This window comes from Harmonia axyridis, chromosome 1 (genome assembly GCF_914767665.1).
Source record: "Harmonia axyridis chromosome 1, icHarAxyr1.1, whole genome shotgun sequence".
In the NCBI taxonomy this organism is placed as follows: Eukaryota; Metazoa; Arthropoda; class Insecta; order Coleoptera; family Coccinellidae; genus Harmonia; species Harmonia axyridis.
In genome coordinates, this window is record NC_059501.1 from 43,019,560 (window position 1) to 43,032,246 (window position 12,687).

At 35.1% G+C, this 12,687-nt stretch overlaps 2 protein-coding genes across 2 annotated transcripts in view; both read left to right on the forward strand.

Moving 5' to 3' along the window:
* The window catches only part of LOC123683786 (putative ferric-chelate reductase 1 homolog), an 81,761-nt gene that overhangs the window by 36,619 nt on the left and 32,455 nt on the right, over nucleotides 1–12,687 (forward strand). Inside the window, exons 3-4 of the mRNA XM_045622680.1 lie at nucleotides 5,470–5,657; nucleotides 5,716–5,990. Coding sequence (XP_045478636.1) covers nucleotides 5,470–5,657; nucleotides 5,716–5,990 — 463 coding nt within the window. The remainder of the gene's footprint in view (nucleotides 1–5,469; nucleotides 5,658–5,715; nucleotides 5,991–12,687) is intronic.
* On the forward strand, nucleotides 10,403–11,896 carry LOC123683794. The gene is made up of 2 exons (XM_045622690.1): nucleotides 10,403–11,752; nucleotides 11,815–11,896. Exon 1 carries the CDS (start codon nucleotides 10,417–10,419, stop codon nucleotides 11,617–11,619), a length of 1,203 nt encoding a protein of 400 aa, XP_045478646.1. The 5' UTR covers nucleotides 10,403–10,416; the 3' UTR covers nucleotides 11,620–11,752; nucleotides 11,815–11,896.

Genomic DNA, 12,687 nt, shown 5'->3' on the forward strand with positions numbered 1-12,687 from the left:
CAGTCACAATGTTGAAAATATTATACAAAGATACGCTAGTCAAAAAATAGGAGACTAGAATTTGTTATTAAATTTTTAATAACATGAGATTTCGCACTACAAAAACATTCTGACAGTTTTGTGATGAGTTGACTCAGTTAAGTTTGAACACGCCACAAAGACGGACACTAGCAAAAAAAAATTACGCTATATTTTATAGTTTTTCTTAGATACAGACAAAAAGTGGTTGAAAATGTAAATAGTGTTTTTGGACGTGATACTGTAATAGCCAATCACGTGCAATTTTGGTTTCGTCGATTCCGTTCCGGTAATTTCAATGTTAAAGATGCACCACGCACTGGAAGGCCAATCAGGGCTGCCGCCAGGAGCGGTATACCGGACATTTTGACGGGGCGTCAAATTGTAGAGACTCAGAGTCAGTTAATAAAACAAGACTTTTTGCACCCTTAGGAACTACGTCTTTTTTTGCTGTAGATTTATAAATAGAGCGTCATGCTTTTAAGCAATGGAGGACGTCCTGATAATTTTGACAAGGTGATTTCGAGTTGAAAAATACGGTTTCATATAGAATTGAAAAGATGCCTGAGAGGAATAACAGAGGCTCCTTCAGAGAAAATTCAGATAAATTAGCCAAAACAGGGCGGTGAAATTTTATTTCGCCGGGGAGCTAAAATGTCTGGCGGCGGCCCTGAGGCCAATTGTCGAAAATATTGATAAAAACATGGACATTGTCGAATCCTGTTTTGATTGCTTAACACTATTTACATAAGGCTGATCCCAAAAAGATGCTAGATGTATGGATACCACACGAGCTAACACAATAAACCGCATGGACCGAATTTCCACTGCGAATCACTGCGGAATCGCAACAAAATCGACCCATTTTTGAAACGCTTGGTACCTGGTGATGATCATTTATGACGTCAAGTAAAAACGGTCGTGGTCGAAACGCGGTAAGTCTTCGGAAACGGTCAGGAAGGTTTTGCTGTGTGTTTAGTGAGATTGGCAGCGAATTATCTAAGCTGTTTCCCTAAGGCACAATTGTTAACTTTGAACTGTAGTTATCAAACGAACCAGCGCATATTTGACCCAAATTAGATCATTCTAACTATGTTAATTGAAGTCTTGTTCCTTATGCAAAAATAATGGTTTTCTTTTTACTACACCTTATACTTTCTTGCGCCTGAGTTTTCTTATGAATTAAAATTACATATATTTATGAATTATATGAAAAATTCTTCTTGTTCTTGTCCTACAAAAGTTTTGGAAACTGAATATGATATGATTCATCTACTAAAATCCATCTTTCTAGGTACCAACAAAAAATTCCGCTATTTTGTTACCTATATGAGCCGTGACTTTCTATGCCCCCCCCCCCTCGAACATCGTCTGGATCCGCCCCTGGTCGACTGTAACTGTTACTATCGGCACTCGGCTTGACCGGTTCGTTTGAATGTTTGATGATTTTATAACCCTTATAGTTGTTTGGGAAAATTTTTCTGGGATATTTTCTATTTGGATTTTCCGAGATTTGCATCGGATTTGTTTTAATCCTTCTGAACATTCACAGGGACATTGATCTTGACGAGGACGCTGTGATTACAAGGTTTTCATAGGGTTCAAAGACCAAATCAAATTTTGTGTTCTAGTTGTCAATTGTTTTTTTTTATATTGAACAATAGATATATTCAATTTTTATATTAATTTAAACCTTAATGGTTAAAACCCTGATAAGTAAATAAATATATCATAATACACAGGCGTACAACTTTGCTTCCGCCGTTGTTTTCCGAAATTCGAGGCTTTATTGTGAAAAACTGGTTATACATTTATTATTATAAGTATTATTATTATTATTATTATTCAACGACAAGAGCTGAGGCTATGCCTATGGAGCTCAGAAACAAAATAATTGATACCGTATGTAAGTAATAAAGTAAATAAACAAAATTACATGAAAAATATATACAAATTTTAGAATTCAATCAGGCACCAAGTGAGTGAAATCCATGTGAATCATATAGGTCCATACAGGCGTTAACACTGGGAGCACAAACCACATCCACTGGCAATCCGTTCCAGGTTGAAAAAATTTTTTATTGGACTGGAATGCATTTGATTGTGAGTTGGATTGGACGAGTGATGATTCATTTAGTGAGCCGGCTAGTTTTTCGATTTGCTGCCACAATCCACTGGAACAATAGCCGGTTCCCCTCGAAGATATCTAATAGTGAGATTCATCTGCCCGGCCTTCTCCCTTTCTCGCAACTTGACGAGCAGATAATTCAAGAACTTGAGCTGCTGAGGAGTCTTGTCATCAGTGAACACGTATTTTTGAAATGACACCCTACTCAGTAGTTTTTTCTTATTTCGTAAAAGTGAGCTTACGATGTCCTGACAAAATATGGTAACCTTCAGCATACGGGGTTGTACTGACCGTGTCTGGCCCAAACTAGAAGATTGGGTGCACTGGGATCAACATGCCCCAGAACTTCCCAAGCAGCCTCAAAATCGTTGGATGGATCTGACTCTGGGATATTTTTGATGATGATATTAAACGTTAGCTTTGAGCGCTCAAGAATCTCAGCGGTATCCGAACCACCCGACGCTGACGCAGAATCAGCACATGGTGTCTCAGTCCTCACCTTCTCAATCCTATCCACAACGTCAGAGAGACCAGAAGTCAACTTAGCGTGGGAATTCTCGACGACTTCAATTTTCCTCTCAAAATCTGCGATCGCCTTTGTATGAGAGTCAAGTACTTGCTTATGATCTTCAAGTATTTCTCTACATCTGGTAAGCTCAGTTAAAATGGTGGATTGATCATTTTTTATTGTTTTCAAGTCACCGGCTATGCTGGATATTTTGTTCATGCCGGAAGATTGGGACCCGCTAAGTAACGTTCTCTTTCGAGAGTCACAAACATGGCAACTCCATTTAGAATTGAATTCCCTCAAGTACTCCACATCTTCAGCTGACAAATTTACGCAAATAGGGTGATAGGTTTTGCGACATCGAGCACATTGAGGCTGATCTGCACCCTCCGCAAAATTACCACAAACCCCACAAATAAAAGGCATATTGAAATAGTTCTTTCTTCATCTTTTTTTGAGAAAGTCAAGGTACTACAATCTTCACTCCTGTGGGCCTATACAGGAGACTTTTCACAGAGAGGAGGGCCACGAATAACAAGGAATATAAGGACAGGATTGAAAAAATCAAGGACATAAAAAAGAATCCCTTTCTCTCGCTGTTACACAGCAAGAATATGAAAACGCGCGCACAGCAACCTCGGACTAAATTTATGAATACGCTCCCTGGATGCGGGAGACGCAATGTGTTATCAACACAATATTATGTTGGCGAACGAGAAGAAAAAACTCCGCGTAAAGGTGAACAAACAGTTTAGAACAGTATTCAAGATGATGAAATAAGTTAATTCCAATAATATTATATCAAATTTCTTACGCTATGATTGAAATTAACAACTTTCGCACACAATTAAGCTGAATGCATTCTTTAAAGCACTTTTGAGTTGTAATTCTTCAAGAGCAACCGTACTGTACCACATACATATGACGAATATTGTCTATCGCTGGCCACTACTTTCTCCCATCTTTCGGGCAGCGTACGAATTCCACGTTGAAAAAAACTGGTCATCTTTTGGAGCGATCCACGATTCGATCCAATTTTTTACTTCTTCATAAAACCGGAAGTGCTGGTCAGCTATGCCGTCTGCCATTGATCGAAACAAGTGATAGTCCAAGGGAGCAACGTCTGGAGAATACAACGGGTGGGGTAGGACTTTCCATTTTAACGTTTCCAAGTTTATCTTCACCATTTTCGCAACATGGGGTCGAGCATTGTCATGTCATGCTGTAAAATCAGTTCATCATGTCTCTCGTTATATTGCGACCGTTTGCCTTTCAATACTCGGCTCAAACGAATTAATTTCGTTCGATAATAATCCCCTGTGATTGTTTCAGTCGGTTTTAACAACTCATAATACGCTACGCCGAGCTGGTCCCACCAAATACTGAGCATAACCTCAGAAACATGAATATTCGGTTTGGTAGTCGACATGGAAGCACGGTCGGGATATCCTCGTGATTTTCTACTCTTGGGATTATCGTAATGAATACATTTTTCGTCTTCAGTCACAATGCGATGCAGAAATCCCTTCTGTCTTTGCCCTACAAGCAGGAAACAAACGCCGTTAAACATCTCTCGGCTTCAACTCGTACGGGACCAAATTTTCTTGTTTCTGAATCATTTCCATGACTTTCAGGCGTTTCGAAATGGCTTGTTGCGTCACTCCCAATGATCCTGTCAATTCTTGTTGCGTTCGACGAGTCTTGGTCAAGTAATGCCTCCAATTCTGCATCTTTGAAAACCTTCTCTCTTCCACCGCCATCCTGGTTTTCGACGTCAAAATCGCCGTTCTTGAACGTTGAAATCACTCTAGGCACGTTCTTTCACTAATAGCGGCCTCATCATAGGTATTTGAGAGCATTCGCTGAGCCTCAGCTGCAGATTTCTTCATATTAAAACAAAAAATTAAAACCTTCCGCAAATAACGAGAATGTGGCTCGTCAGCTGACATGTTTAATCGAGAAAAGTTTTATGATGCAAACACAAATCGACGAATATTCCGATGGCGTTATATTTACGAATACCTGAGCTCATTGTATGATATTTACGATGTATTTATTTCGACTACCACTTACCACTACAGCCTTTTATAGCAAAACGGCGGTAACAAAGTTGTACACCTTATATAAATGTATAAATATAAATATTTTTGAGAGGTTAGGACTTGATATCGATTCACATTCACAATTGGTCCCATAAAAAAGACTCGACACTCATTAGGGTGACCACCCCAAAATTTAAGGCTAGGACCGCCCTTGGTCGTATTTTTTCAGCGTCAATAATTTCATTTTGCAGAATCAACATCGAAAGGTTTACTCTCTGAATGAACCGTGAAAGATTTTTGAACTAAAGAGGGCTACTGATCACCTGGAACATTTAATTTTTTTGAAATGAAGTCAACTTCAATTACCGTTTCAAACAGACGCATTCTGAAATATTATGCAAGACTTTCATTCAGAAAATTTGAAATTATTCAAAATTTTTTAAATGAAAAACATGAAATATATTGTGACAAAAAAGGTTATTTTCACGTCGAACAAGTAATTGAATTGAATTGTTTTTCTGTTAAACTTCAGGAGTATTCACAAAGTCGGGAATTGTCGAAAGAACATTCAGCTCATAATTGGATTATGGTTTCCGTGCTTAATGAATCTGAAAGAAGATGAAGGCGAAAAGGTGTGAATAACACATTTTACTAGATCAAGGCTAAAATGTTAATTTGAATATTGAATTTCATAAAACCGAATGAACTCCATGGCTGTCCCAAAAACTTTGTTGAAAAGTGAATAATTAATTGTTATCGAATTCATTTTACAGTGGAACTATAGCTCAAGACTATGGAATTTATTGGGTTGGAGTACAATCAGAACCATTTCGTCCAAGTTCATCTATGGTAGATGATGACGTTCCACAATTATCGAGTCCCTCATTTTTCAATACACCACCCACATTCGTGAAGAAAGTTAAACAAGAATCTGCTATGGATTTCGATCCATTTTACACAGGTTATATTTATATTATCATTCCCATTTGTCAGGATTTTATTGAGAACCATTTTTATAGGTTGTGCCTCTACAAAACTTTGTTTCGGAAGTCCCAATGGTTGCGTTAAAACTGAAAGCTGCAAAGCGGTTGTTGCTGTTTCAGTTGCTGGGGATAAGTTCGATTTCGAACTGAAAGGTTACCAAGGTGCTAAATGGGTTGGTGTGGGGCTTTCTGATGATAATAAAATGGGAAGTGATTCAGTCATTGAATGTGCCTTAAGTAATAACACTTTAGATTCCTTCCTGAGTTGGACTACAGGAAAGGGTAATTATGGTGCGACAAGAACGAAAAATGTGAGTTTATATTTACTACGTATAGAGATAGAAATGAATCATGATTGAATATTTAATCTTTCATCATTATTATACCTATATTAGCCATCAACTTGACAATTCTTAATTTTATCATACAGGGTGGCCACTTTTTCAATGGGATTGTATTGGTAACTTTTAAACCATAAGAGTTAGAAGGTCGGTCAAATGGAGAAAAAGTTGCATACATAGAAGCATTATCAAGCAGTTCAAACAAATCGAGATTATCAGGGCCGGTTATTGAGATATCATAAGAAAAGTAAATTCTGTCATTTTGATTTTTTTTCCCACTTTATTTCAAATATTATCAAAAAATGTTACAGGAATTTTTTATCCGACAGTGAATTGTTCTCAATTTGACGTCATCAGATTTCGTATCCAACGTTTCATGCTTTCTGGGCCACCCTCAACCTCATTTTTTTCAATAAAGACCTTTATATTTTATGGCACTTTTCGAAATAACTTTTAACGCTGAATTCAACGATATATCATACAATGTCATTCAAAGTTGATTTTCAGGTGATTTTGGCCCTTATCCAAATTTCTTTGGGTCGGATCTGTATTACATTTCGGTACCTTTTGTTTAATTAACAACAAGCAATACATTTCGATGAGAAAATCAACTTACTCATCTTAAACTAATTGGAACATATCAGAATCAAATCAAGAAACAAGTTATAGTTATTTACATATTTCAATTCATAATAATTAAACGAATTATCATTTAATGAAAGAAAAATAGAATGATTATTCGAAAGTGAATGAAAATGAATGAAGTAAGTGTTCGAAATGTCCACCATTTTGTAAAATGCACTTCTGGAACCCATACTTCTTATACATTTGCTTATTTCGTCTTCTTGAATACCTTCCAATACATTCTCAATCTTCTCGCGAGAAATCACTTTTGTTGGATTTGTCATTTGTTCCAGAATCGAACTTTATTTTGATATCATTACGATATAAGTTTTGCAAGGCTTGGTATTCAAATTTAAAATCATTGTATTCGCGTCTCTTGACTATTTTATTAACAGCAGTTTTTGATAAATTGCATTCACTACAGATCCGACCCAAAGAAAATTGGATAAGGGTCTGAAAATCAACTTTGAATGACATTGTATGATATATCGTTGAATTCAGCGTTAAAAGTTATTTCGAAAAGTGTCATAAAATATACAGGTCCGTATTGAAAAAAATGAGGTTGAGGGTGGCCCCAGAGAGCAAGAAACGTTGGATACGAAATCTGATTACGTCAAATTGAGAACAATTCATTGTCGAATAAATAATTCCTGTAACATTTTTTGATAATATTTGAAATAAAGTGTGAAAAAAAGAAAAATCAAAATGACAGAATTTACTTTTTTTATGATATCTCAATAACCGGCCCTGATAATCTCAATTTGTTTGAACTGCTTGATAATGCTTCTATGCATGCAACTTTTTCTCCATTTGATGGACCTTCTAACTCTTATGGTTTAAAAGTTACCAATACAATCCCATTGAAAAAGTGGCCACCATGTATAATCACCGAATTTATTCAATGTAACAACAATGAGCAAAATTTATAATTTGAAATATATCAACTAACCATTACTTTGATGAATTTCAAATTCGAAATTTTGTATTGCCTATTCAACACATCTATTATTTCAATGATTACGGGGATCATAAAGTGTTCATACATATAAGGTACATGGATTCTGTTTTGTAGACATTTATATATATATATATATATATATTTTTTTTTTTTTTTTTTCACCATAATGGGTTAGCTCCGTAGAAAAGAGCCGGGTCGACTCACGACCAAGGCTCTCCTAGGTTGTTGTCAAAACCATCCTGACATATATATATATATATATATATAATATACACTATATAAGGGATATCGATCAGCAATTAACGAGATATATTTACTCTTTATTCATGTAAAGCCTAGCTTTCGAAGCTTATTTTGCTTCTTCCTCAGGGCAACTGTAAAATACAACAAAACACATCATCAACAATAAAACAAAAAACAGAGTACAACAACTTACTGAATGCGAGGTTAATCTCTAAGTCTAAGAATTGTACAAAATCAGACACAAGCATCAAACAGGGCAATATCAAATGATTATCAATTAAGAAACGCAATATCATAATACGCAATAAACAAAGTTAGGTTAAATGTCATCCATCAACTGGACCATCGAAAAATGGTCTGTTAGAAAATTCTATGAGATATGCATATATTGGACTTAATCTCTGCGTGTCCGTTTTCTTGTTAATTTTACTTTTTTGAGTTTGTATGTGGATCATTTCTAGTATACATCTTTTTTTATAATTTACATTTACATCTAAAATTTTTACGTTATTAAAATCAACACTGTGTGAGTACTTATTAGCATGAACAGATAATGCACATCTCAGGTTATTTGTTCTAATATCACTTTTATGTAAGTTCATGCGATTTCTAAGCCACTGAGAGGTTTGACCTACGTAGGTTTCATGACAGTCAGTACATTCCAGTTCGTACACCACATTCGATTTTATTTCTTTTGGTATAGGGTCCTTCAGTTTTGAATATAAATTTGCCACTTTCTTTTTGCACTGTGCTACTATTTTCACTTTTTTATTATAATCTTTAAAACAATTTTTAATTTTGTAGGTAAGGTAAGGGATGTTAGGGATGCTTCTATATTTCACAACTTCTGTTTCTCCCACCATATCAGGTTGTGTTTGACTTTCAGTCGAAGGCAACATTGAAGTAGAATATAGAAGTTTTTTCAACATTGTTTTAGGATAGGCATTCTCAACTAAAAGATCAAACAGTCTTTTCATGCTTCCATCTCTGAATGTTGGATCACAGATTTTATAAATCCTGTTTTTTTGTTCTTTAATGAAATTTAATTTTATGCTCATTGGATGGTCAGATAAAAAATGTATAAACTTTCCTGCAGAAGTCGTCTTTCTATACCAGTTTAATTTTACTTTATTATCCACTCGGCATACCTTGGTATCTAAGAACGGAACAGAGTTGTAACAATCTTCTGTTTCAATCGTGAACTTTAATTTGGGGTCGAAGCTGTTGAAAACTTGCAATATCTCTTCAGTTCCCGTTGATGGTAGGGATATTATTAGGTCGTCTACATATTTTTTTATAAATGCAAGTGTGAATGTTAATCTAGGTATACAGGAGTCGAGCACATAGTCCATCACATACAACGACAAAATCGGGCTAAGTCTGGATCCCATAATGCACCCAAACATCTGCAAATAGAAACTGCCATCGAACATGAAGTAACCTGATTCTAGGAGGAAGGTGATAATCTCCTTGAAGTATTCTTTTGATATGTTGCAGACTGCCTCAATCTTGTTCCAATGGAATTCCATTGCTCTCAGTACCAACTCCTTTGATATGTTGCCAAATAGGTTGACTACGTCAAGTGATATCACCACATAATCTGGGGGTAATTCAAAATTGTTAATCTTACTGGAAAAGTCAAACGAATCTTTCACATAATATGCATTATCCTGGTCATAGGCTTCTGTTAGGATTTGTGCAATATAATTTGAAAATTTACATGTGGGACCCTGTACATCAGATACGATTGGTCGCATTGGGATATTTTCCTTATGTATTTTGGGATTTCCGTACATTCTAGGGCTCACTGAATTATATGATTTCATTGATCTTGCAGCTTCTTTACTTAGTATATTTTGGTTTACAAGTGTGGATATGATCTTGTTGGTTTTATTCTGGATAGTGGTAGTTGGGTCTCTAGAAATCTTTTTGAAATCTTCAGTGTCAACAATTGAGTACATCTTCTGAAGATAATCCGCCCTATCCATAAGTACAGTCACTGAACCTTTGTCACTGTCGAGAACTACAAGGTGATCATTAGTTCTTAAAAAGTTTTTCGTTGTTTTATATAGCTTTCTTATGTTGTCTGTCGCACAAATATTATTTTTACCTTTATGTAGATGACCGGTTATAATGCTTGCTATCTTAGCTCTCAAAGTGTCTCTTCTATCTTCCTCCACCAAGTCCAAAATGCTCTCAACGTCTGCTATTAGGTCTTTGATGTTTATTTCTTTGTGGTCTAAAGGGACGTTAAATTTGGAACCCAAACCAAGGACTGTTCTAACCTCTTCAGGTACTGTTGTCTGGGACAAATTCTTGAACCATTTCTCTGGAACTTTATAATCTGCTTTATGTATTCTTCTTTGTAGTGCTTTAATTTTTCTGAGGTTTGTGGCTTTTACTTTATGAAATATTTTGTTGTATGTAGTCTTCTGGCGTCTGAAAAATTCTCTATGTATCTCTGTTGGTATTGTCTGCCTCAACTCTCTTTTTATGGTGCTATTGTACTTGCAAATGTGTGAAATCTTTAAGTGAGTGTGTTCAATCTCTAAGGAGTTGGTACTGAGAGCAATGGAATTCCATTGGAACAAGATTGAGGCAGTCTGCAACATATCAAAAGAATACTTCAAGGAGATTATCACCTTCCTCCTAGAATCAGGTTACTTCATGTTCGATGGCAGTTTCTATTTGCAGATGTTTGGGTGCATTATGGGATCCAGACTTAGCCCGATTTTGTCGTTGTATGTGATGGACTATGTGCTCGACTCCTGTATACCTAGATTAACATTCACACTTGCATTTATAAAAAAATATGTAGACGACCTAATAATATCCCTACCATCAACGGGAACTGAAGAGATATTGCAAGTTTTCAACAGCTTCGACCCCAAATTAAAGTTCACGATTGAAACAGAAGATTGTTACAACTCTGTTCCGTTCTTAGATACCAAGGTATGCCGAGTGGATAATAAAGTAAAATTAAACTGGTATAGAAAGACGACTTCTGCAGGAAAGTTTATACATTTTTTATCTGACCATCCAATGAGCATAAAATTAAATTTCATTAAAGAACAAAAAAACAGGATTTATAAAATCTGTGATCCAACATTCAGAGATGGAAGCATGAAAAGACTGTTTGATCTTTTAGTTGAGAATGCCTATCCTAAAACAATGTTGAAAAAACTTCTATATTCTACTTCAATGTTGCCTTCGACTGAAAGTCAAACACAACCTGATATGGTGGGAGAAACAGAAGTTGTGAAATATAGAAGCATCCCTAACATCCCTTACCTTACCTACAAAATTAAAAATTGTTTTAAAGATTATAATAAAAAAGTGAAAATAGTAGCACAGTGCAAAAAGAAAGTGGCAAATTTATATTCAAAACTGAAGGACCCTATACCAAAAGAAATAAAATCGAATGTGGTGTACGAACTGGAATGTACTGACTGTCATGAAACCTACGTAGGTCAAACCTCTCAGTGGCTTAGAAATCGCATGAACTTACATAAAAGTGATATTAGAACAAATAACCTGAGATGTGCATTATCTGTTCATGCTAATAAGTACTCACACAGTGTTGATTTTAATAACGTAAAAATTTTAGATGTAAATGTAAATTATAAAAAAAGATGTATACTAGAAATGATCCACATACAAACTCAAAAAAGTAAAATTAACAAGAAAACGGACACGCAGAGATTAAGTCCAATATATGCATATCTCATAGAATTTTCTAACAGACCATTTTTCGATGGTCCAGTTGATGGATGACATTTAACCTAACTTTGTTTATTGCGTATTATGATATTGCGTTTCTTAATTGATAATCATTTGATATTGCCCTGTTTGATGCTTGTGTCTGATTTTGTACAATTCTTAGACTTAGAGATTAACCTCGCATTCAGTAAGTTGTTGTACTCTGTTTTTTGTTTTATTGTTGATGATGTGTTTTGTTGTATTTTACAGTTGCCCTGAGGAAGAAGCAAAATAAGCTTCGAAAGCTAGGCTTTACATGAATAAAGAGTAAATATATCTCGTTAATTGCTGATCGATATCCCTTATATAGTGTATATTATCATTTTCAACGATCATTATCTTGAACATTATATATATATATATATATATATATATATATATATATATATATATATATATATATATATATATATATATATATATATATAAATAATGACCGGCATCATTATAGCCAAACCCTGCAAAGTTGAAGTATATATATATATATATATATATATTTGATTAGTTAACAGTCGTACTATAAATGTCTGCAATTTTAAGGGATATCGACTGAAGCGAGGTAGATTTAAATACTCTTTATTTCTTGCCTAGCTTTCGGAAAACTTTGTTTCCATCATCAGGGCCAAAAATGTTGAGGTTATTCCTCAGTAATTACAAATAAACTTGAAAACATTGAGACAACAGTTCACAAGACAAGTAGTCAATTTTTAAAACACAATAAATTATGCTTCGATAAATCTAACCTTAAAATAATTGATCACAGAGTATACAAATCAGTCCACAGATTATTCTGTCATAATGTTGTTCTTCTCTGACTTATTCATCCAACGGTCCATCATAAAAATTTTTTCGTTCTTTAATGTTAGGGTATGTGAGTAGATAGGTATATACATTACTTAGTTTCTGTACGTCGGTCTTTTTATTTATTGGGTCTTTCTGGTTCCTTATGTTTATCATCTCGAGTATGAGTCTTTTGTTATACTTTTTCTGAGTTGCCACTATCTCTGCACTGTCGAAGTCAATCCTATGTCCTTTCTCTACCGCATGTATGGTTAAAGCACATCGCTGGTTGTTTTTTGTGAT

Bases quoted from the DNA above. Each gene is read 5' to 3' on its own strand.
- LOC123683794 (XM_045622690.1), top strand. From the start codon at position 10,417: ATGGAATTCCATTGGAACAAGATTGAGGCAGTCTGCAACATATCAAAA.